The 22,143-nt window shown below is 49.4% G+C and overlaps 1 protein-coding gene and 1 long non-coding RNA gene across 2 annotated transcripts in view; one reads left to right on the top strand and one right to left on the bottom strand.

The window, feature by feature from the left end:
- LOC116972519 (D-threo-3-hydroxyaspartate dehydratase-like) overlaps nucleotides 1–3,750 on the top strand; it is a 37,465-nt gene extending 33,715 nt beyond the window's left edge. Inside the window, exons 7-8 of the mRNA XM_033020300.1 lie at nucleotides 1,007–1,112; nucleotides 3,318–3,750. Coding sequence (XP_032876191.1) covers nucleotides 1,007–1,112; nucleotides 3,318–3,407 — 196 coding nt within the window. The 3' untranslated portion in view covers nucleotides 3,408–3,750. The remainder of the gene's footprint in view (nucleotides 1–1,006; nucleotides 1,113–3,317) is intronic.
- A 1,004-nt stretch (nucleotides 3,751–4,754) lies between these two features.
- On the bottom strand, nucleotides 4,755–19,785 carry LOC116972518. The gene is made up of 3 exons (XR_004411821.1): nucleotides 19,752–19,785; nucleotides 17,262–17,264; nucleotides 4,755–4,884 (listed from the first exon to the last, which is right to left on the bottom strand). It is a non-coding gene; the product is annotated as an uncharacterized LOC116972518 (long non-coding RNA).
- Between the last annotated feature and the right edge of the window lie 2,358 nt (nucleotides 19,786–22,143).

The raw sequence follows: 22,143 nt of genomic DNA, 5'->3' as shown, positions 1-22,143 counted from the left end.
GGTCGGTGTGTTGTGTTGGGGAAGGACACTCTTGCTATTGAGGGAGTGCAGCGTAGGTTCACCAGGTTAATTCCCGGGATGGCGGGACTGTCATCTGCTGAGAGAATGGAGCAGCTGGGCTTGTACACTCTGGAGTTTAGAAGGATGAGAGGGTATCTTATTGAAACATGTAAGATTGTTAAGGGTTTGGACACGCTAGAGGCAGGAAACATGTTCCCGATGTTGGGGGAGTCCAGAACCAGGGGCCACAGTTTAAGAATGAGGGGTAAGCCATTTAGAACGGAGATGAGGAAAAACGTTTTCACCCAGAGAGTTGTAAGTCTGTGGAATTCTCTGCCTCAGGCCGGTTCTCTGGATACTTTCAAGAGAGAGCTAGATAGGGCTCTTAAGATAGATAGGGCAGAGTCAGGGGATATGGGGAGAAGGCAGGAACGGGGTACTGATTGGGGATGATCAGCCATGATCACATTGAATGGCGGTGCTGGCTCGAAGGGCCGAATGGCCTACTCCTGCACCTATTGTCTATTGTTTATTGTTTCCGCGCTGTATTTCTAAAGTCTGAAGTACATACTGCTGTAATAACTGAACAATCGAACAATCCCCAGTGGTTTCTGCATAGAGTCATAGTGATACAGCGTGGAAACAGGCCCTTCGGCCCAACTCGCCCACACTGGCCAACATGTCCCAGCTACACAAGCCCCACCTGCCTGCATTTGGCCCATATCCCTCCAAACCTGTTCCTATCCATGTACCTGTCTAACTGTTGCTTAAACGTTGGGATAGTCCCAGCCTCAACTACCTCCTCTGGCAGCTCGTTCCATACACCCACTGTGAAAAAGTGACCCCTCAGATTCCTATTGAATCTTTTCCCTTTCACCTTTCAAGAACCTGTGTCCTCTGGTAATGGACGTCAGATCTTTAACTCTCTCTCCTATTCTCTCATCCAATTCCCAGCTCCAATGGCCACACTTTACTGTTTTAATTTTCATTTGTTTTTCCCGCTCAGGTTGGTTGGGATGACCCAGGAACATGGGAGGATCGAACCCATCTCAGGAAAGCTGGATGTGGACAAGTTTCCACATGGGACCCTCCTCTCACTCATCCCTTATCATGTAAGTGCCCCGGTGTGTGCCGGTCAGCGTTCTCGTAAGTTCATAAGTGATCGGAGCAGAATTAGGCCATTCGGCCCATCAAGTCTACTCCGCCATCCAATCATGGCCGGTCACGGTGGCGCAGCGGTAGAGTTGCTGCCTCACAGCGAATGCAGCGCCGGAGACCCAGGTTCCATCCCGACTACGGGCGCTGTCTGTGCGGAGTTTGCACGTTCTCCCCGTGACCTGCGTGGGTTTTCTCCAAGATCTTTGGTTTCCTCCCACACTCCAAAGACGTGCAGGCTTGTAGGTTGATTGGCTTGGTGTAAATGTAAAAATTGTCCCTAGTGTGTGTCGGATAGTGTCAATGTGCGGGGATCGCTGGTCGGCACGGACCCGGTGGGCCGAAGGGCCCGTTTCTCTAAAGTATCTCTAAAACTAAACTAAACTAAAATCTCTCCCTCCTAACCCCATTCTCCTGCCTTCTCCCCATAATCGTCGCTCATTCCTTTGCTCCAGAGATGCTGCCTGACCCGCTGCGTTACTCCAGCACTTTGTGTCTATCTTCGGTATTTACCAGCATCTGCAGATCCTTCCTACACAGCTCGTTCTTTACTCCCACCACCCTTTGTGGAAAAAGAAGTTGCCCCCCCCCCCCGGGTTCCTATTAAATCTTTCCCCCACTCACCTTAAACCTGTGTCGTCCACCCTCTGCACCTTCTTGTGGGTCCATAAGGAAGCGAATGGCATGTTGACCTTTATAACAAGAGGAATCGAATATAGGAGCAAAGAGGTCCTTCTGCAGTTGTACAGAGCCCTAGTGAGACCACACCTGGAGTATTGTGTGCGGTTTTGGTCCCCTAATTTGAGGAAGGACATTCTTGCTATTGAGGGAGTGCAGCGTAGGTTTACAAGGTTAATTCCCAGAATGGCGGGACTGTCATATGCTGAGAGAATGGAGCCGCTGGGCTTGTATACACTGGAGTTTAGAAGGATGAGATGAGATCTCATTGAAACATATAAGATTGTTAAGGGTTTGGACACGCTAGAGGCAGGAAACATGTTGGGCGAGTCCAGAACCAGGGGCCACAGTTTAAGAATAAGGAGTAAGCCATTTAGAACGGAGATGAGGAAACACTTTTTCACACAGAGAGTGGTGAGTCTGTGAAATTCTCTGCCTCAGGTGGAGGCCGGTTCTCTGGATGCTTTCAAGAGAGAGCTAGATAGGGCTCTTAAAGATAGCAGAGTCAGGGGATATGGGGAGAAGGCAGGAACGGGGTACTGATTGGGGATGATCAGCCATGATCACATTGAATGGCGGTGCTGGCTCGTAGGGCCGAATGGCCTACTCCTGCACTTATTGTCTATTGTCTATTGTCACCCACACCCCTGACCCCTCTCCCCTCATCAATGCCCCCCCCCGCTATGAATGTGTCCAATCCTGGCTCACCTCAAATTCTATCTCACACCCAAGCTCCAGAAAGTGTTGAAATATGTGATTTCCATGAAAATAGACAATAGGGGTAGAAATAGGCCATTCGGCCCTTCGAGCCAGCACCGCCATTCAATGTGATCATGGCTGATCATGAAAAAATTTTCATAGATGTTTGGTGTATTCTGTGGAAATCTTGAAGTAATCTCACATTTTTATTTCCCTTCCCCTATCTTCCCTTCACCCCCTTTTTATCCACCTCTCTGTGTCGGAAACCTCACAACCCTTCCCTGGATTTTGTTCCTTCTCAAAATCCTTCTCCCCCTCCCTGCTCCAAACAACTTGGTTCATTCATCACTTTTCCCACTGTTTCTAATGGCCACTTCTATCATTCACTCCTCCTTGCCTGCATATTTCCCTCTCTCTCTTGCACTTTCACTCTCTCTCTCCCTCTCTCTCTCTCTCCTTCATGCTCCCTCTCACCCTCTCTCTCATCCCCTCACTCTCTCTTTCTCCTCTCCCTCACCCTTCCCTCTCTCCTTCTCCCACTCACTTACTCTCTCAATCCTGCTCTCACTTCCTCTACCCTCTCCCTCTCTCCCACACCCTCTATCTCTCCCTCCATCCCACTCCTTCTCTCCTTCTCTCCTTCTCTCCTTCTCCCTCTCCCTCTCTCTCCCACTCCCTCTCCCCTTCTCCCTCTCTCTCCCCCTCCCCCTCCCCCTCCCTCTCCTTCTCTCTCTCCCTCTCCTTCTCCCCCTCCCACTCCCCCTCTCTCTCCCTCTGTACCGCAGGCCTGTGCTACAGCTGCAATGCACGCTGTCTACTTTGTTCACTCGGAGGGGAGGATCGTGGAGGAATGGAGGCCAACACGAGGCTGGTAGAGACGAGGAAGGTTTCACACCTCGCTGTCTGTGCCGCGGAGTGTACACGTCTAGATCAGTAATTCACCGTTGATTTACCGTAAGCTCAAAGCTTACCATTGGTGTTAGTTCCAAGTTTGGTTTAGTTCAGTGTAGTTTATTGTCACGTGTAGCGAGGTACAGTGAAAAGCTTTTGTTGCGCGCTAACCAGTCAGCGGAAAGACTATACACGATTACAATCGAGCCGTTCACAGTGTATATGGGAATATCGTTTAGCGCAAGGTAAAGCCAGCAAAGTCCGATCAATGATAGTCCGAGGGTCACCAATGAGGTAGATAGGTCAGGACCGCTCTCTGGTTGTGATAGGATGGTTCAGTTGCCTGATAACAGCTGGGAAGGAACTGTTCCTGAATCTGGAGGTGTGCGTTTTCACACTTCTGTACATCTTGCCCGATGGGAGAGGGGAGAAGAGGGAATGGCCAGGGTGCTCTCTTGTGTAAAGTCACTGTGCATCGAGAATATTTAGGGTTCATTTTCTTCACGGCTTTGACCTCATGAAGTTACCTGTTAAAGGTTTTATATATATATGTATGATATGCAAACTATATATCATTACATATCTCTGTATATCAGCATTCAAGTAACTGCAGAAGCTGACATCCTGGGCAAAAAATGCAGTGCTGGAGTAACTCAGCGGGTCAGGCAGCCTCCCTGGATAGAAGGAATGATGCTGAGAGGCTGCCTGGCCCGCTGAGTTACTCCGGCATCTTGTGTCTATCTTCGGTGCAAACCAGCATCTGCAGTTCCTTCCTGCACAAGTGATAGGTGGATACAGGTGAGGGGTCATTTTAGATGGGCAGATGGGCGGACAAAATTTACAAGTGATCAAAGTTCATAAGTGATGGGAGCAGAATTAGGCCATTCAGCCCATCATGTCGACTCCGCCATTCAATCATGGCTGATCTATCTCTCCCTCCAAACCCTATTCCACAGCCTCCCCCCCCCCCCCCCCCCCCCCATAACCCCTGACACCCGTACTAATCAAATGGGGACAAAAGTAAGTAAGTAAGTTTATCGGCCAAGTATTCACATACAAGGAATTTGCCTTGGTGCTCCGCCCACAGGGGTAAAAAAGAATGCAAGAAAGCTGGAAGAGAGATGAGGGCAGGACAAAGTTAGGCGAGTGATAGGTGGATACAGGGGAGGGGGGTTCGATGGGCAGGTGGTTGGACAAAGGCCAGAGATGACACGGAGACAAAAGACTGTGAGATAAGAAGAGAAGAGGCGTGAATTGTGAGGCCAGAGGAAGGGATGTCGATGGAAGGGGAAGGGGGAGTGGTGGGGGGGATCGGTGAACTCTTACTGAATAGTGAAAGGCTCGGATGGAGTGGATGTGGAGAGGATGTTTCCACTAGTGGGAGAGTCTAGGACCAGAGGTCGCAGCCTGAGAATTCAAGGACGTTCCTTCAGGGCGAAGATTAGGAAGAATTTCTTAAGTCTGAGGGTAGTGAATCTGTGGGAGGCTGTGGAGACCAAGTCAGCGGATATTTTTAAGACAGAGATAAATAGATTCTTGATTAGTACGGATGTCAGGGGTTATGTGGAGAAGGCAGGAGAATGGGGTTAAGATAGATCTGCCATGATTAAATGGCGGAGTAGGCTTGATGGGCCGAATGGCCTAATTCTGCCCCTATCACTTATCCCACAGCAAGAAGCCAAATGTATGTCATTCATAATATCTGCAGCCGGAAATGGAAATTCAATGGATGTTTACTTTAAATAAAATAAAAATAAAATAAATAAGAAACTTTTCGTTTTACTTTGTCGAGCGTTTTTTTTGTTGCTTCTTGCAGAGGAGAATTGCCGAGAGTCGAGAGAGTTTTATTGTCCCAAAACGGAACAATAAAATTCTCACTTCTCAGAAAGAATGGGGCGGCACGGTGGCGCATCGGTAGAGTTGCTGCCTCACAGCGCCGCAGACCCGGGCTCGATCCCAACTACGGGCGCTGTCTGTACGGTGTTTGCACGTTCCCCCCGTGACTTGCGTGGGTTTTCTCCGGACGCTCCGGTTTCCTCCCACACTCCAAAGACGTACAGACAATAGACAATAGGTGCAGGAGTAGGCCATTCGGCCCTTCGAGCCAGCACCGCCATTCAATGTGATCATGGATGATCATCCCCAATCAGTACCCCGTTCCTGCCTTCTCCCCATATCCCCTGACTCCGCTATCTTTAAGAGCCCTATCTTACTCACTCTTGAAAGCATCCAGAGAACCCGCCTCCACCGCCCTCTGAGGCAGAGAATTCCACAGACTCACAACTCTGTGAGAAAAAGTGTTTCCTCATCTCCGTTCTAAATGGCTTACCCATTATTCTTAAACTGTGGCCCTGGTTCTGGACTCCCCCAACATGTTTCCTGCCTCTAGCGTGTCCAAACCCTTAACAATCTTATATGTTTCAATAAGATACCCTCTCATCCTTCTAAACTCCAGAGTATACAAACCCAGCCGCTCCATTCTCTCAGCATATGACAGTCCCGCCATCCCGGGAATTAACCTTGTAAACCTACGCTGCACTCCCTCAATAACAAGAATGTTCTTCCTCAAATTAGGGGACCAAAACTGCACACAATACTCCAGGTGTAGTCTCACTAGGGCCCTGTACAACTGCAGAAGGACCTCTTTGCTCCTTTCCCCTGACTCACACCGAAGAAAGGTCTCGACCTGAAACGTCACCTACTTATTTTCTCAAGAGATGCTGTCTGACCCCTTTAGTTGAGTTTATTGTCACGTGTACCGAGGTACAGTGAAAAGCTTTTGTTGCGTGCTATCCAGTCAGCAGAAAGACAATACATGATTACAATCGAGCCATTTACAGTGTATAGATACATGATATGGGAATAACGTTTAGTGCAAGATAAAGCCAGCAAAGTCCAATCAAGGATAGTCCCAAAGGTCACCAAATCTCCTCACTCGTGGCCAGAGGAGAGTGGTCTGGGTGTGTAGTGTGTACACTCACCTCCAGACACCAGCAGCAGCTCTCTGATGTGTAAGAAGGAACTGCAGGTGCTGGTTTATACGAAAGATAGACACAAAATGCTGGAGTAACTCAGCGGGACAGGCAGCATCTCTGGAGAGAAGGAGTGGGTGACGTTTCTGGTCGAGACCCTTCTTCAGACTTGAAACATCACCTTTTCCTTTTTCTCCAGAGATGCTGCCTGACCCGCTTTTTGTAATACACACATAACCTGCAAACCTGCACGTCTTTAGAGTGTGGGAGGAAACCAGAGCACCCGGAGAAAACCCACGCGGGTCACGGGGAGAACGTGCGAACTCCGTACAGACAGCACCCGTCGTCAGGATCGAGCCGGGGTCTCTGGCGCTGTGAGGCAGTACCTCTACCACTGCGCCACCGTGCCACCCATAAGTTCTGAACTGACTGATTCACCTCTACCCCATTGCGGACATTGGATTTTGATCAATAACACCACTGCTGCCAAAAATATCATCAATATATTTAAAATACAGAGAGACACATAGAACTGCAGATGTTGGTAGACCAGAAAAGACACAAAGTGCTGGAGTAACGCAGCAGGTTGGATATCAGCTCCAGACACCAGTGGTACATGATGTTTTGTGTTTTGCGATCCTCGGTCAGAAGATGTGTCCCAACCCGAAACATCACAATAGATAATACATAATAGACAATAGGTGCAGGAGTAGGCCATTCGGCCCTTCGAGCCAGCACCGCCATTCAATGTGATCATGGCTGATCATTCCCAATCAGTACCCTGTTCCTGCTTTCTCCCCATATCCCCTGACTCCGCTATTTACGCCAGCATTTTGTGTGCCTCTCACCACGTTTACCAGACTGATCCCTGGGATGTCAGGACTTTCATACGAAGAAAGACTGGATAAACTCGGCTTGTACTCGCTAGAATTTAGGAGATTGAGGGGGGATCTTATAGAAACTTACAAAATTCTCAAGGGGTTGGACAGGCTAGATGCAGGAAGATTGTTCCCGATGTTGGGGAAGTCCAGGACAAGGGGTCACAGTTTAAGGATAAGGGGGAAATCCTTTAAGACCGAGATGAGAAAATTTTTTTCACCCAGAGTGGTGAATCTCTGGAACTCCCTGCCACAGAAGGTAGTTGAGGCCAGTTCATTGGCTATATTTAAGAGGGGGTTAGATGTGGCCCTTGTGGCTAAAGGGATCAGGGGGTATGGAGAGAAGGCAGGTACAGGATACGGGATCCTTCCGGAAGTGGCGGCGCTGTGATACAGCTGCGGCTCGCCTGCAGTCTGTCTGTTTTTACTTTTTATGTCGTTTTTTTTTGTCTAGTTTAGTAATTTTTTTGGTTATTAGGTGGTGTTATGTGTGTGGGGGGAGGGTGAAACAGAGCTTTCTGTCTCTCCCTTCGGGGGAATGCGACTTTTTGTCGTATCCCCCTTCTCTTCCCCCGTCTGCGCTGAGGCCTAATGGCGGAGCTGGCGGCCTCCAACCTGCGACCGACCTCGAGGGTCCAGAGGTAGAGCCAGCCAGGACTCACCAACGCGAGGCTGGCCGTCTTCGAGCTGTGGCGACGTCCGGGTAGCGGCACGACTCGGCGCTCCGGTGAGGGCGGACGGTGCGGGGCTGAGACACTCCTGTGCGGCCGGCACGGCTACCGGCTGGAAGGTGCTCCCGTGTGAGCAGCCCGGTGCGGGGCTGAGACGCTGCCTTGTGGGCGGCCCGGTGCGGAGCGGAGACGGTGCTACGGCGGCTGAGGCGGCGGCGACCTTGATCCTGGGCTCGGCCGCGGGCCGGTGGAGGACAATGTCGGGAGCTCGCAGGTCACAGGCTGGTGCCTGTTTTCCGGAGCACCCGTTGCAACAGCTGCGGGCAGCTTCGACCACCCCCCGGGCCGCCATCGCCCGGTGGGGTAACGCCTCGGCGCAGAGGGAGAAGAGGAGGGAAGAGACAGTAACTCTAAGACTTTTGCCTCCATCACAGTGAGGAGGTGTTTGGTGAACACACTGTGGTGGATGTTAATTTGTGTTTATTGTGTTTTGTTATTATTACATGTATGGCTGCAGGCAACAGCATTTCGTTCAGACCGAAAGGTCTGAATGACAAATAAAGGATTCAATTCAATTGAGTTGGATGATCAGCCATGATCACATTGAATGGCGGTGCAGGCTCGGAAGGGCCAAATGGCCTACTCCTGCACCTATTTTCTATGTATCGATGTTTCTACATATCCTGTTGCGCTGTTGCAAGTAAGAATTTCATTTTTTTTACTGTCTGGGATAATAATGATGACAATAAAATCCATGTGGGAAGGAACTGCAGATGCTGGTTTACACCAAAGATAGACACCAGAAACTGAGCGGGTCAGGCAGCATCTCAGGAAGAATAATACGCTAGGTAGACAAAAGTGCTGGAGAAACTCAACGGGTGCAGCAGCATCTATGGAGCGAAGGAAATAGGCAACGTTTCGGGACGTTGTCTACCTTCGATTTTCCAGCATCTGCAGTTCCTTCTTAAACAGAAGAAAACTATCTTGATTCTGGATGCCTCTTGGTGTGTTTGGTTGGCTGTGTTTGTAGTGCTGCTGTTGTTGATGTCGTTCAGGGCACTGTTAGAGCTGATGCCCTGCGAGCCACTCTTTCACCTGAGCTGGGTTTGTGGAGGTAAGACACATAATGCAGGTGGGACAGGCAGCAGCAGCTGATGGAGGGAAGGGTTTCACGTCTCCACATAGAGAGAGGGGAGGTGGGAGGATTTGGGGAGGGGTCAGGGCGATGGCTGTGTGTGATGGATGAGCTGCCAAGGTCCAACCCTTTCCTATTCAACAGCTCCCTGTGTGTTTCCGGAGTTGCAGCTCGTAAGGGCTTCAAAGGCACCGGCTCCCAAAACCAGGCTCCACACAGGAAGCCCAACCCCCCTTGAGGGGCCTCACGCAAAAAAACCCCATCCCCTTAAAGCAACACTTCCCACCAACAAGTCAATGAGGAGCAACTGGGAACTGCAGATGCTGGTTTTACCAAAAAAGGACACAAAGTGCTGGAGTAACTCAGGGGGTCGGGTTGCAGTTCTGGAGAAGTGGTCTGATGAAGGGTCCCGACCCGAAACGTCACCTATCCATGTTCTGCACAGATGCTGCCTGACCCGCTGAGTTACTCCAGCACTCTGTGAAACGTCACCTATCCATGTTCTCCACAGATGCTGCCTGACCCGCTGAGTTACTCCAGCACTCTGTGAAACGCCACCTATCCATGTTCTCCACAGATGCTGAGTTATTCCACCACTTTTTACAGTGAAAAGCTTTGCTATCTAATCAAATCAGATAATACTACACATAAATATAATCGTCAAACTCCAGTACAATAGGTGGAGCAAAGGGGAAGATACAGAGTGCAGAATATAGTTCTCAGCATTGTAGCGCACCAGTTCCACAGACAAAGTCCAATGTCCGCAATGGGGTAGAGGTGAATCGGACGGTACCCTAGCTTATGGAAGGGCCGTTCAGAAGCCTGATAACAGAGGGGAAGAAGCTGTTCCTGAGTCTGGTGGTGCGCGCTTTCAAGCTTCTGTACCTTCTGCCGGACGGGAGCGAGGGAGAAGAAGGAACGACTGTGGTGGGACAAGGACAAGTCTCTGATTATGTTGTCTGTTTTTCCGAGGTAGGATGAAGTGTAGATGGAGTCGATGGCGGGGTGGCCAGTCTCACACTTATGATTCTGTTTGTATAAAATAGTAAAGGGATACGTTTTATATTTACTGAAGATCATTCTCTGCAGTATCGGCGGTTGAGTGGAGAGTTGTTAGAAGTATATAATGTTATAGACAATAGACAATAGGTGCCATTCGGCCCTTCGAGCCAGCACCGCCATTCAATGTGATCATGGCTGATCATCCACAATCAGTACCCCGTTCCTGCCTTCTCCCCATATCCCCTGACTCCACTATTTTTAAGAGCCCTATCTAGCTCTCTCTTGAAAGCATCCAGAGAACCGGCCTCTGAGGCAGAGAATTCCACAGACTCACAACTCTCTGGGTGATAAAGTGTTTCCTCATCTCCGTTCTAAATGGATTACCCCTTATTCTTAAACTGCGGCCCCTGGTTCTGGACTCCCCCAACATCGGGAACATGTTTCCTGCCTCTAGCGTGTCCAAGCCCTTAATAATCTTATATGTTTCAATAACTTATGTTGTGAGAAGTATAGAGAGGATAGACAGTCAGAACCTTTTCCCCAGGGTGGAAATATCAAAGACTAAAGGTCATAGTTTTAAGGTGAAAGGGTCAAAGTTTAAAGCATATGTTCGTGGCATTTTTTTTTTAGAAAAAAAGAGAGTTGGTAAGTGTGTGGAACGTGCTGTCGGTGATAGTGACGGAGGCAGATAGTGCAGTTCAAGAGGCTTCTAGATAAACACATGGATATGCAGGGAATGGAGGAATATGGGTCACGTGCAGGCGGAGGAGATGTGTTTAACTTGGCATCATGTTCAGCATGGTCCTGCTGGATTTGGACACGCGAGAGGCAGGAAACATGTTCCCGATGTTGGGGGTGTCCAGAACCAGGGGCCACAGTTTAAGAACCTCCTCCAATCTCATCCATTGCATCCGCTGCTCCAGATGTCAGCTGATCTACATCGGTGAGACCAAGCGCAGGCTTGGCGATCGTTTCGCCGACCACCTCCGCTCGGTCCGCAATAACCAACCTGATCTCCCGGTGGCTCAGCAATTCAACTCCCCCTCCCATTCCCAATCCGACCTTTCTGTCCTGGGCCTCCTCCATGGCCAGAGTGAGGACCACCGGAAATTGGAGGAGCAGCACCTCATATTCCGCTTGGGCAGTCTGCACCCTAGCGGCATGAACGTTGACTTTTCCAATTTCCGGTAGCCCTTGCTGTCTCCTCCCCTTCTCAGCTCTCCCTCAGCCCTCGGGCTCCTCCTCTTCCTTTCTCCTTTCTTCTTCCCCCCCCCCCCCCCCCCCCCCCTCCCCTCCATCAGTCTGAAGAAGGGTTTCGGCCCGAAACGTTGCCTATTTCCTTCGCTGCATAGATGCTGCCTCAACTGCTGAGTTTCTCCAGCACTTTTGTCTACCTTCTATATTCCAGCATCTGCAATTCCTTCTTGAACATAGCCACAGTTTAAGAATAGGGAGTAAGCCATTTAGAACGGAGACGAGGAAGCACTTTTTCTCACAGAGAGTGGTGAGTCGGTGAAATTCTCTGCCTCGGAGGGCGGTGGAGGCCGGTTCTCTGGATACTTTCAAGAGAGAGCTAGATAGGGCTCTTAAAGATAGTGGAGTCATGGGATATGGGGAGAAGGCAGGAACGGGGTACTGATTGGGGATGATCAGCAATGATCACATTGAATGGAGGTGCTGGCTCTAAGGGCCGAATGGCCTACTCCTGCACCTATTGACATTGTGGGCCAAAGGGCCTGTTCCTGTGCTGTCTGAAGAAGGGTCTCGACCCGAAAGGTCACCCCATTCCTTCTCTCCAGAAATGCTGCCCGATCCGCTGAGTTACTCCAGCGCTTTTTGCCTATCTTCGGTGTAAACCAGCATCTGCAGTTCCTTCCTTATGCATTTATTGACTGTTCGGAGTCACATAGTTTTAACACAACTGAGGGATATTTTTTTTAAACTCCCAAAATAGATTTTTCGTCAAAACTATGTAAAAGAAAAATACGAAAAACAATGGCGTGCTTTGTTTTCAATTATGGTGTCGTTGAGTTTCTACATTCATGGAGCTGCAAGGACTATGTATTTGTCGGGCTTGTACGCACTGTGTGCAAGTCTCATTGCCACACACGTTTCCCTGTTGGACAATGCACACTTTGAGAGCCCTTTCCATCGGACTCAGCCACTCAGTGTCTCCTGTGGCAGCACCATAGACTGCAGTCCTTCCCCACAAACCCTTTGCTTATGTTGCACCGGGTTCGAGTGCGTCCCTCAGCACGCACGCCTGCAGTCTGGAGCTGCCCCGTCCCACACAAATCCGGATGCTCCGGTTTCCTCCCACACTCCAAAGACGTACAGACAATAGACAATAGACAATAGGTGCAGGAGTAGGCCATTCGGCCCTTCGAGCCAGCACCGCCATTCAATGTGATCATGGCTGTTCATCCACAATCAGTACCCCGTTCCTGCCTTCTCCCCATATCCCCTGACTCTGCTATCTTTAAGAGCCCTATCTAGCTCTCTCTTGAAAGCATCCAGAGAACCTGCCTCCACCGCCCTCTGAGGCAGAGAATTCCACAGACTCACAACTCTCTGTGAGAAAAAGTGTTTCCTCGTCTCCGTTCTAAATGGCTTACTCCTTATTCTTAAACTGTGGCCCCTGGTTCTGGACTCCCCCAACACCGGGAACATGTTTCCTGCCTCTAGTGTGTCCAAGCCCTTAATAATCTTATTGGTAGACAAAAGTGCTGGAGAAACTCAGCGGGTGAGGCAGCATCTATGGAGCGAAGGAAATAGGCAACGCTTCAATAGACAATCGACAATAGATGCAGGAGTAGGCCATTCGGCCCTTCGAGCCAGCACCGCCATTCCATGTGATCATGGCTGATCATCCCCAATCAGTACCAAAGTGGGTTAACTTAGAACTAGTGTGAACGGGCGATCTATGGTCGGTGTGGACTCGGTGGGCCGGAGAGCCTGTTTCCACGCTGTATCTGTAAACAAAAGGACACTAAACCGGGTGGAACGGTGGCGCAGCGGTAGAATTGCTGCCTTACAGCGCTTGCAGCGCCGGAGACCCGGGTTCGATCCCGACTACGGGCGCTGTCTGTACGGAGTTTGTACGTTCTCCCCGTGACCTGCGGGGGTTTTCCCCGAGATCTTCGGTTTCCTCCCACACTCCAAAGACGTGCAGGTTTGTAGGTTAATTGGCTTGGTGTAAATGTAAATATTGTCCCTAGCGTGTGTAGGGTGGTGTTAATGTGCGGGGATCGCTGGTCGGCGCGGAGCCGGTGGGCTGTAGGGCCGGTTTCCTCACTGTATCTCTAAAGTAAAGTAAAGTAAACCAAACTAAACCCAACTCAACCAAACCAAACTAAGCTCTGCCTGCCCCGCTGAGTTACTCCAGCATTTAGTGTCTACCTTCGGATTAATGACTCATGAGAGGATTAATGAGAGGAAAAGACTACAAAAAGTAGTAAACACTGCCCAGTCCATCATCGGCTCTGACCTCCCTTCCATCGAGGGGATTTATCGCAGTCGCTGCCTCAAAAAGGCTGGCAGTATCATCAAGGACCCACACCATCCTGGCCATACTCATCTCCCCGCTACCTTCAGGTAGAAGGTACAGGAGCCTGAAGACTGCAACGTCCAGGTTCAGGAATAGCTACTTCCCCACAGCCATCTTGGCTCGAACAAAACTCTGAACATTATCCATTATCTGTTATTTGCACTTTATCAGTTTATTTATTCATGTGTGTATATATTTATATAATAGTATATGGACACACTGATCTGTTTTGTAGTCAATGTCTACTATGTTCTGTTGTGCTGAAGCCAAGCAAGAATTTCATTGTCCTATCAGGGACACATGACAATAAACTCACCTGACTCTTGATTCATCTCACCATGTGATCTTACTGTGAGAGAAATATTTTCATTCAAGGCTGAGACGTTGTTACAGTAAAGTCTCTCTCAACATATTACGTGCTCGATAAAGCTAACCAGCAGCGAGGCCATACGTGTAGTTGGCGAGCGTCCCACTGATCACTTGCGCTCGGCCCGCCAGAGGCCTGCTGGAACTCCCGGTTGCGAACCCTTTTAACTCCCCTTCCCATCCAACATAGAAAATAGGAGCAGGAGTAGTCCATTCGGCCCTTCGAGCCAGCACCGCCATTCAATATGATCGTGGCTGATCATCTAAAATCGGAACCCAGTTCCTGCTTTTTTTCCCATATCCCTCGATTCCTTTAGCCCTGAGAGCTGACCCACACTGACCCACCCTGTTCCCACACTGACCTTTCCGCCCTGGGCCTCCTCCATTGTCAGGGTGAGGCCCAACGCAAACTGGAGGAGCAGCACCTCGTATTCTGCGCGGGTAGTTTACACCCCAGCGGGATGAACCTTGAATATACAATTTTAAGTACCCCTCCCCCTTCTCATCTCTCTGTCCTGTTCCCCCCCTCCCCTCCCCTCCCCCCACCCACTCGACACCATTTCCCCCACAATCCTGCTCCCCCTTTTTACCCGCTCCCCAAGGCCTCTTCCACCCATATCCCTAGCTCCAGCTTCTTATTTCACATCTCTTCTCATCCCATTAACACCCTTTTGTCTCCCATTCATCTCTGGCCTTTGTTCACCCATCTACCAATCAACCCTCCCTCACCTGTGTCTTAAAGAAGGTCACCTATCCATGTTCTCCACAGATGCTGCCTGACCCGCTGAGTTACTCCAGCACTCTGTGAAACGTCACCTATCCATGTTCTCCACAGATGCTGCCTGACCCGCTGAGTTACTCCAGCACTCTGTGAAACGTCACCTATCCATGTTCTCCACAGATGCTGCCTGACCCGCTGAGTTACTCCAGCACTTTGTGAAACGTCACCTATCCATGTTCTCCACAGATGCTGCCTGACCCGCTGAGTTACTCCAGCACTTTTTGAACTTTTTTCTCTCTAAACCGGCATCTGCAGTTCCTTGTTCATCCCTCACCTCAATCCACCTATCGCTTGCCAGGCTTTGTCCCGGCAATATATATTCAAATGTATATTTACGATTTAGACGAGGGAATTAAATGTGACATCTCCAAGTTTGCGGATGACACAAAGCTGGGTGGCAGTGTGAGCTGCGAGGAGGATGCTATGAGGCTGCAGGGTGACTTGGATAGGTTGGGTGAGTGGGCAGATGCATGGCAGATGCAGTATAATGTGGATAAATGTGAGGTTATCCACTTTGGTGGCAAGAACAGGAAGGCAGATTATTATCTGAATGGTGTCAGATTAGGAAAAGGGGAGGTGCAACGAGACCTGGGTGTGCTTGTACATCAGTCACAGAGAGTAAGCATGCAGGTACAGCAGGCAGTGAAGAAAGCTAATGGCATGTTGGCCTTCATTACCAGAGGATTTGAGTTTAGGAGCAAGGAGGTCCTACTGCAGTTGTACAGGGCCCTAGTGAGACCGCACCTGGAGTATCGTGTGCAGTTATGGTCTCCTAATTTGAGGAAGGACATTCTTGCCATTGAGGGAGTGCAGCGTAGGTTTACCAGGTTAATTCCCGGGATGGCGGGTCTGTCATATGATGAAAGAATGGGTCGACTGGGCTTGTATTCACTGGAATTTAAAAGGATGAGTGGGAATCTTATAGAAACATATAAAAATTTTAAGGGATTGGACAGGCTAGATGCAGGAAAAATTTTCCTGATGTTGGGGGAGTCCAGAACCAGGGGTCACAGTTTAAGAATAAGGGGCAGGCCATTTAGGACTGAAATGAGGAATAACGTTTTCAGCCAGAGAGTTGTGAATCTGTGGAATTCTCTGCCACCAAAGGCAGTGGAGGCCAATTCACTGGATGTTTTCAAGAGAGAGTTAAATATAGCTCTTAGGGTTAATGGATATAAAGCAAGAACGGGGTACTGATTTGGGATGATTAGCCATGATCATATTGAATGGGGGTGCTGGCTCGAAGGGCAGAATGGCCTACTCCTGCATGTATTTTCTATGTTTCTATGTTTTCTATGACACAGGCAGTATCTCTGGAGAGAAGGAATGTAATCATGTATTGGCTGGTTAGCACGCAACAAAAGCTTTTCTCTGTACCTACTGCCTTACAGCGCCAGAGACCCATGTTCGATCCTGACTACGGGTGCTGTCTGTACGAAGTTTGTTCGTCGCCCCAGTGACCACGTGGGTTTTCTCCAGGTGCTCTGGTTTCCTCCCACACCCCAAAGACATACAGGTCTGTAGGTTAATCAGGCTCTGTAACTTGCCCCTAGTGTGTGGAGTGGAGAAACTAAACTAAACTAAAGAAGGGTCTCAACCCTCTAGAGTACACTCTGGAGTTTAGAAGGATGAGAGGGCATCTCATTGAAACATATAAGATTGTTAAGGGCTTGGACACGCTAGAGGCAGGAAACATGTTCCCGATGTCGAGGGAGGCCAGAACCAGGGGCCACAGTTTAAGAATAAGGGGTAAGCCATTTAGAACGGAGATGAGGAAACACTTTTTCTCACAGAGAGTGGTGAGTCTGTGGAATTCTCTGCCTCTCCTGAATGGCGGTGCTGGCTCGAAGGGCCGAATGGTCTACTTCTGCACCTATTGTCTATTGTCTAACCCGAAACGTCACTCATTCCCTCTCTCCAGAGATGCTGCCTGTCCCGCTGAGTTACTCCATCATTTTGTGTTTATCTAAAGTTATATAAAATTAACTAAACTAAACTCTCTAAATCGCTGTCTATATCTCTCGTTTCCCTCTCCCTGACTCTCAGTCTGAAGAAGGGTCTCGACCCAAAACGTCACCCATTCCTTCTCTCCAGAGATGCTGCCTGTCCCGCTGAGTTACTCCAGCCTTTTGTGTCTATCTTTGATCTAAACTAAATTCAACTAAACTAAAACGCTGCCCAAACTAATTTAATACTCAACTGTCTTGAATGGAGCTTGAAACCTCGACCTTCTGACTTCAAGACTAACGCATTGCCAGCTGATGCAAGTGCAACAGATGTAAGGACATTACAGTTCAGGTCCCCTCCTGACTCAGGTTACTGGCATTGAGTTCGTCCTGGTCATTGTAAAGTACTTCCTGCCACCAAGCTCATTTAAGCTTATAAAAGCAAAATCTTAAGAGAGAAGACTTTACACTTTAGACATACAGTGCGGAAACAGGCCCTTCGGCCCACCGGGTCCATGCCAACCAGCAATCCCCATACACTAGCTCTATCCTACACACACTAGAGACAATAGACAATAGACAATAGGTGCAGGAGTAGGCCATTCGGCCCTTCGAGCCAGCACCGCCATTCAATGTGGTCATGGCTGATCATCCACAATCAGTACCCAGTTCCTGCCTTCTCCCCATATCCACTGACTCCGCTATCTTTAAGAGCCCTATCTAGCTCTCTCTTGAAAGTATCCAGAGAACCGGCCTCCACTGCCCTCTGAGGCAGAGAATTCCACAGACTCACCACTCTCTGTGAGAAAAAGTGTTTCCTCATCAATTTACAATTTACAATTATACCAAGCCAATTAACTTACAAACCTGTACGTCTTTGGAATGTGAGAGGAAACTCGGGAACGTGGAGAAAATCCACGTGGTGGATGAAATGAACTAAACAGGTTTGGAGGGATATGGACCAAACGCAGGCAGGTGGGACTAGTATAGCTGGGACATTGTTGGCTGGTGTGGGCGAGTTGGGCCGAAGGGCCTGTTTCCACGCTGTATCACTCTATGACTCTATAAACTAAACTGTATACTGTAGGAAAGTGTAGGAAAAAACTGCAGATGCTGTTTTAAACCGAAGATAGACACGAAAAGCTGGAGTAACTCAGCGGGACAGGCAGCATCTCTGGAGAGAAGGAACGGGTGATGTTTTGGGTCGAGACCCTTCTTGAGACTGAATGAAATGTTTGAGAAAGGAGGGTCTCGACCCGAAACGTCACCCATTCCTTCTCTCCAGAGATGCTGCCTGTCCCGCTGAGTTACTCCAGCATTTTGTGTGTATCTTTGGTTTGAAGACCTTAATGGTTAATGGCCTGCTGATGTGGGTGTGCAGCTTTAAGAGACAGGGTTAGGATGGGCTGAGCAGTTCTGATACAGCAGCCCAGAACCAATCGATGTGAAAGTATGTTCTCCCCTCCCCTCCCCTCCATCCTTCCCCTTCCCCTCCCTCAGCTCTGTGTGTGGGGCGGAGCCACAACCCCCTTCCTCGTTTCTTGGAGGAGAAGATCTTTGCGAACTAACAAAGTGATCGAGCGGCTGAGAAAGAGCAAGAGGGAGGGAGAGAGAGGGGGAGAGAGTGGGAATAAGAGAGAAAGCTTGGGGAGGAAGAGAGAAACCAGCGGCGTTGGAAAACCCCGAGGAAAGCGAAGAGGAGACAGAGTGTAAATGTGAGTAAGAGAGAGGGGGGGGCTACTCATACTGGGGATCCAGGCTCGCTTCTGGGACACGTCGGGAGGTTTTGGTGGGGAGAGGAGAGGGAGGGGAGAGAGAAGGAGAGGGGAGAGAAGAGGGGGAGCGAATTAAGAGGGATAAGGTGGTAGAGAGAGAAGTGTTCTCTTTCTCCTGGCTTTCTCCTGTCTTCCGGGGTTCTCGTGCTCCCCCTTTGTTTCTTTTTGGCTCTCCTCCTGTTTGTCGCTTTCTTCTCTTGTCTCTGCTCTCCTTTTTCTCTCTCCTCCTTTTCTCCTCTGCTCCTTTTTTCTCTCCTTTTTTCTTTTCTCTCGCTTCTCTTTGGCTCTTCTCTCCTTTTTCTCTCTCTCCTCCTTTCCTCCTCTTTTCTCTCTGTTTTCTCTCTCTCCTTTCTTTTTTTCTTCTCCTTTTCTTCTGCCTCCTTTGCTTTTCTCTTTCGTTTCTCGCCGTTGTTCTCTCTCTTTTTTTTTTTGTTTTTTTTTATTGTTCTTTGGTGTTTGGTGGGGTGTATGAGATCCAGTTCACACATCTGGCTGCAGTAAGTGTTGCCCCAGCCCCAGCCCCAGCCCCGTGTGTAGACGAGAGTGTTTCTCCTGTGCTAGCCCCGTGTGCCAGCTGTGCCGAGTCAGTGTGCAGGCGTTGACCAGTGCGTGTTTGCAGCGTTTTCCTTTGTGTCGGGTGTTGGATGTTGGATCCGTTCACCAGCCCGGCCCTGCCTGCACATTCCCGCATCTGTGCTCACTCTGGTGCTGAGAGCCTTGGTCACCCGGGTCGGTGCAAGGGAGGGGAGGGGAGGGGAGGGGATCCCCATTGGAACTGGTGAAAAGGAACTGCAGATGCTGGTTTAAACCGAAGATAGACACACAAATCATGCTGGGGTTACTCAGCGGGTCGGGCAGCATCTGTGGAGAGAAGGAATGGGTGAGGTTTCAGGTCGAGACCAGACTGAGAGGCAATCAGCTGATCCCTAATGGAAGTCATTGCCTGCAGCACCCTCTGACTTGGGATGGGGACAGAAAATAATCTCAGGATTTGCTTCAGTCACATCAGTGAGTTTAGTGCAAGATAAAGTCCAGTAAAGATAGTTTCAAGTCACCAAATAAGTAGATGGGAGGTCGAGACAGCTCTCTAGTTGGTGGTATTAGGATGGTTTAGACGCCGGATAACAGCTGGGAAGAAACTGCCTGGAGGGAGAGGATGTTTCCACTAGTGGGAGAGTCTAGGACCAGAGGTCACAGCCTCAGAATTAAAGGACGTTCCTTTAGGAAGGAGATGAGGAGGAATTTATTTAGTCACAGAGTGGTGAATCTGTGGAATTCTTTGCCACAGACGGCTGTGGAGGCCAAGTCAGTGGATATATTTAAGGCAGAGGTAGACAGATTCTTCATTTGTACGGGTGTATGGGGAGAAGGCAGGAGAATGGGGTTAGGAGGGAGAGATAGAACAGCCATGATTGAATGGTGGAGTAGACCTGATGGGCCAAATGGCTTAATTCTATTCCTATCACTTATGAATCACTTGGCCAGGGATAGAATGGGCTGGAGTTAATGTATCTGATGTGGGCTATAAAGTGTGTGAGGAAGGTCTTATTATCCAGGGATAAAGTTTATCGGACTTGGTTGGTTGGGGGGGGGGGGGATTCATGGTCACTCGCCCTGGAATGTAAGACTCTGCAACGGTAGAGCTATTGCCTGACAGAGCCAGAGACCTGGGTTCAATCCTGACATCCCCAGCATGTGTAAACATAGAAACATAGAAAACAGGTGCAGGAGGAGGCCATTCGGCCCTTCGAGCCAGCACCGCCATTCATTGTGATCATGACTGATTGTCCCCTATCAATAACCCGTGCCTGCCTTCTCCCCATATCCCTTGACTCCACTAGCCCCTAGAGCTCTTATCTAACTCTCTCTTAAATCCAACCAATGACTTGGCCTCCACCGCCCTCTGAAGCAGGGAATTCCACAAATTCACAACTCTGGGTGAAATTATATTTTCTTACCTCAGTCTTAAATGACCTCCCCTTTATTCTAAGACTGTGGCCCCTGGTTCTGGACTCGCCCAACATTGGGAACATTTTTCCTGCATCTTGCTTGTCCAGTCCATTTATAATTTTATATGTTTCTATAAGATGTTCCCCTCATCCTTCTAAACTCCAGTGAATACAAGCCTAGTCTTTTCAATCTTTCCTCACATGTCAGTCCCGCCATCCCTGGGATCAATCTCGTGAACCTACGCTGCACTGCCTCAATCACAAGGATGTCCTTCCTCAAATTTGGAGACCAAAACTACCAAACGTGTAGGATAGTGTTAGTGTGCGTTGATCGCGGGTGTGTGCGGGCTCGGTGGGCCGAAGGGCCTGTTTCCGTGCTGTATCGATACTTGCCAAATGCAATGAGTAATGTTTGTTAGGCTTCAATGTGTAGTCTATGGTTTGCCCAGTGTGAGGTCTTTACCAGTTCGACTGCTTGGAGTTTATGTTTCTTTTCTCTCGCTGTCCCCCCCCCCCCGCCCCCCCCCCCCCCCCCCCCCCCCCAACACCACAATCAGTCCGATGAAGGTTCCCGACCCACAACGCCACCCATCCTATCCCGAGATGCTGCCCGGAGCGCTGAGTTACTCCAGCACTTTATGCCTATCTTGGGCTTGGTGATGCGTCTGGATCACTGTGAGGGTTAGCGTTCTCCTGCTTGCTGTGTTTCATCTTTCCCAAACATTTACCTCACCCTGCCTCGGCAAGGCCAGCAGCATAATCAAGGACCAGTCGCACCCTGGCCACTCCCCTCTCCCATCTGGCAAAAGGCACAGAAGTGTGAAAACGCACACCTCCAGATTCAGGGACTGTTTCTTCCCAGCTGTTATCAGGCAGCTGAATCATCCCACCACAACCAGAGAGCTGTCCTGAACTACTATCTACCTCATTGGTGACCCTCGGACTATCTTTGATCAGGCTTTACCTTGCACTAAACGTTAACCCCTTATCATGTATCTGTACACTGTGAATGTGGCTCGATTGTAATCATGTATTGTCTTTCCGCTGACTGGTTAGCACACAACAGAAGCTTTTCACTGTACCTCTGTACACGTGACAATAAACTAAACTGAACTGATTGATACTTTAATCTCATGTTCATATGTTGTGACGTTGCCAACACCAGCCACTGGATTCATCGGAAGAGCCACATTGACGCAAGGAACTGCAGATGCCGCATTTTACAAAAAAATGACAAAGTGCTGGGGTAGACAAATGTGCTGGAGAAACTCAGCGGGTGCAGCAGCATCTATGGAGCGAAGGAAATAGGCAACGTTTCGTCCCGAAACGTTGCCTATTTCCTTCGCTCCATAGATGCTGCTGCACCCGCTGAGTTTCTCCAGCACTTTTGTCTACCTTCGATTTTCCAGCATCTGCAGTTCCTTCTTAAACAAAGTGCTGGGGTAACTCAGCGGGGCAGGCAGCAGAGAGGAGGAATTTCTTTAGCCAGAGGGTGGTGGATCTGTGGAATTCATTGCCACCGACTGCTATGGAGGGCAGGTCAGTGGATATTTTTACGCCAGAGATTGACAGATTCTTGACTAGTGCAGGTGTTAAAGGGCCCTGTCCCACTTGGCAATATTTGCAGCGAATGCCGGCGTCATTGACGGACGTATCAGGACACCGAAAAATACGCGGCGTGATGACGTATTCACGCGC

This window comes from Amblyraja radiata, chromosome 4 (assembly GCF_010909765.2).
Source record: "Amblyraja radiata isolate CabotCenter1 chromosome 4, sAmbRad1.1.pri, whole genome shotgun sequence".
Classification (NCBI taxonomy): domain Eukaryota; kingdom Metazoa; phylum Chordata; class Chondrichthyes; order Rajiformes; family Rajidae; genus Amblyraja; species Amblyraja radiata.
The sequence above is the reverse complement of the archived record's forward strand: the minus strand, read 5'-3'. Positions and strand labels throughout refer to the sequence as shown.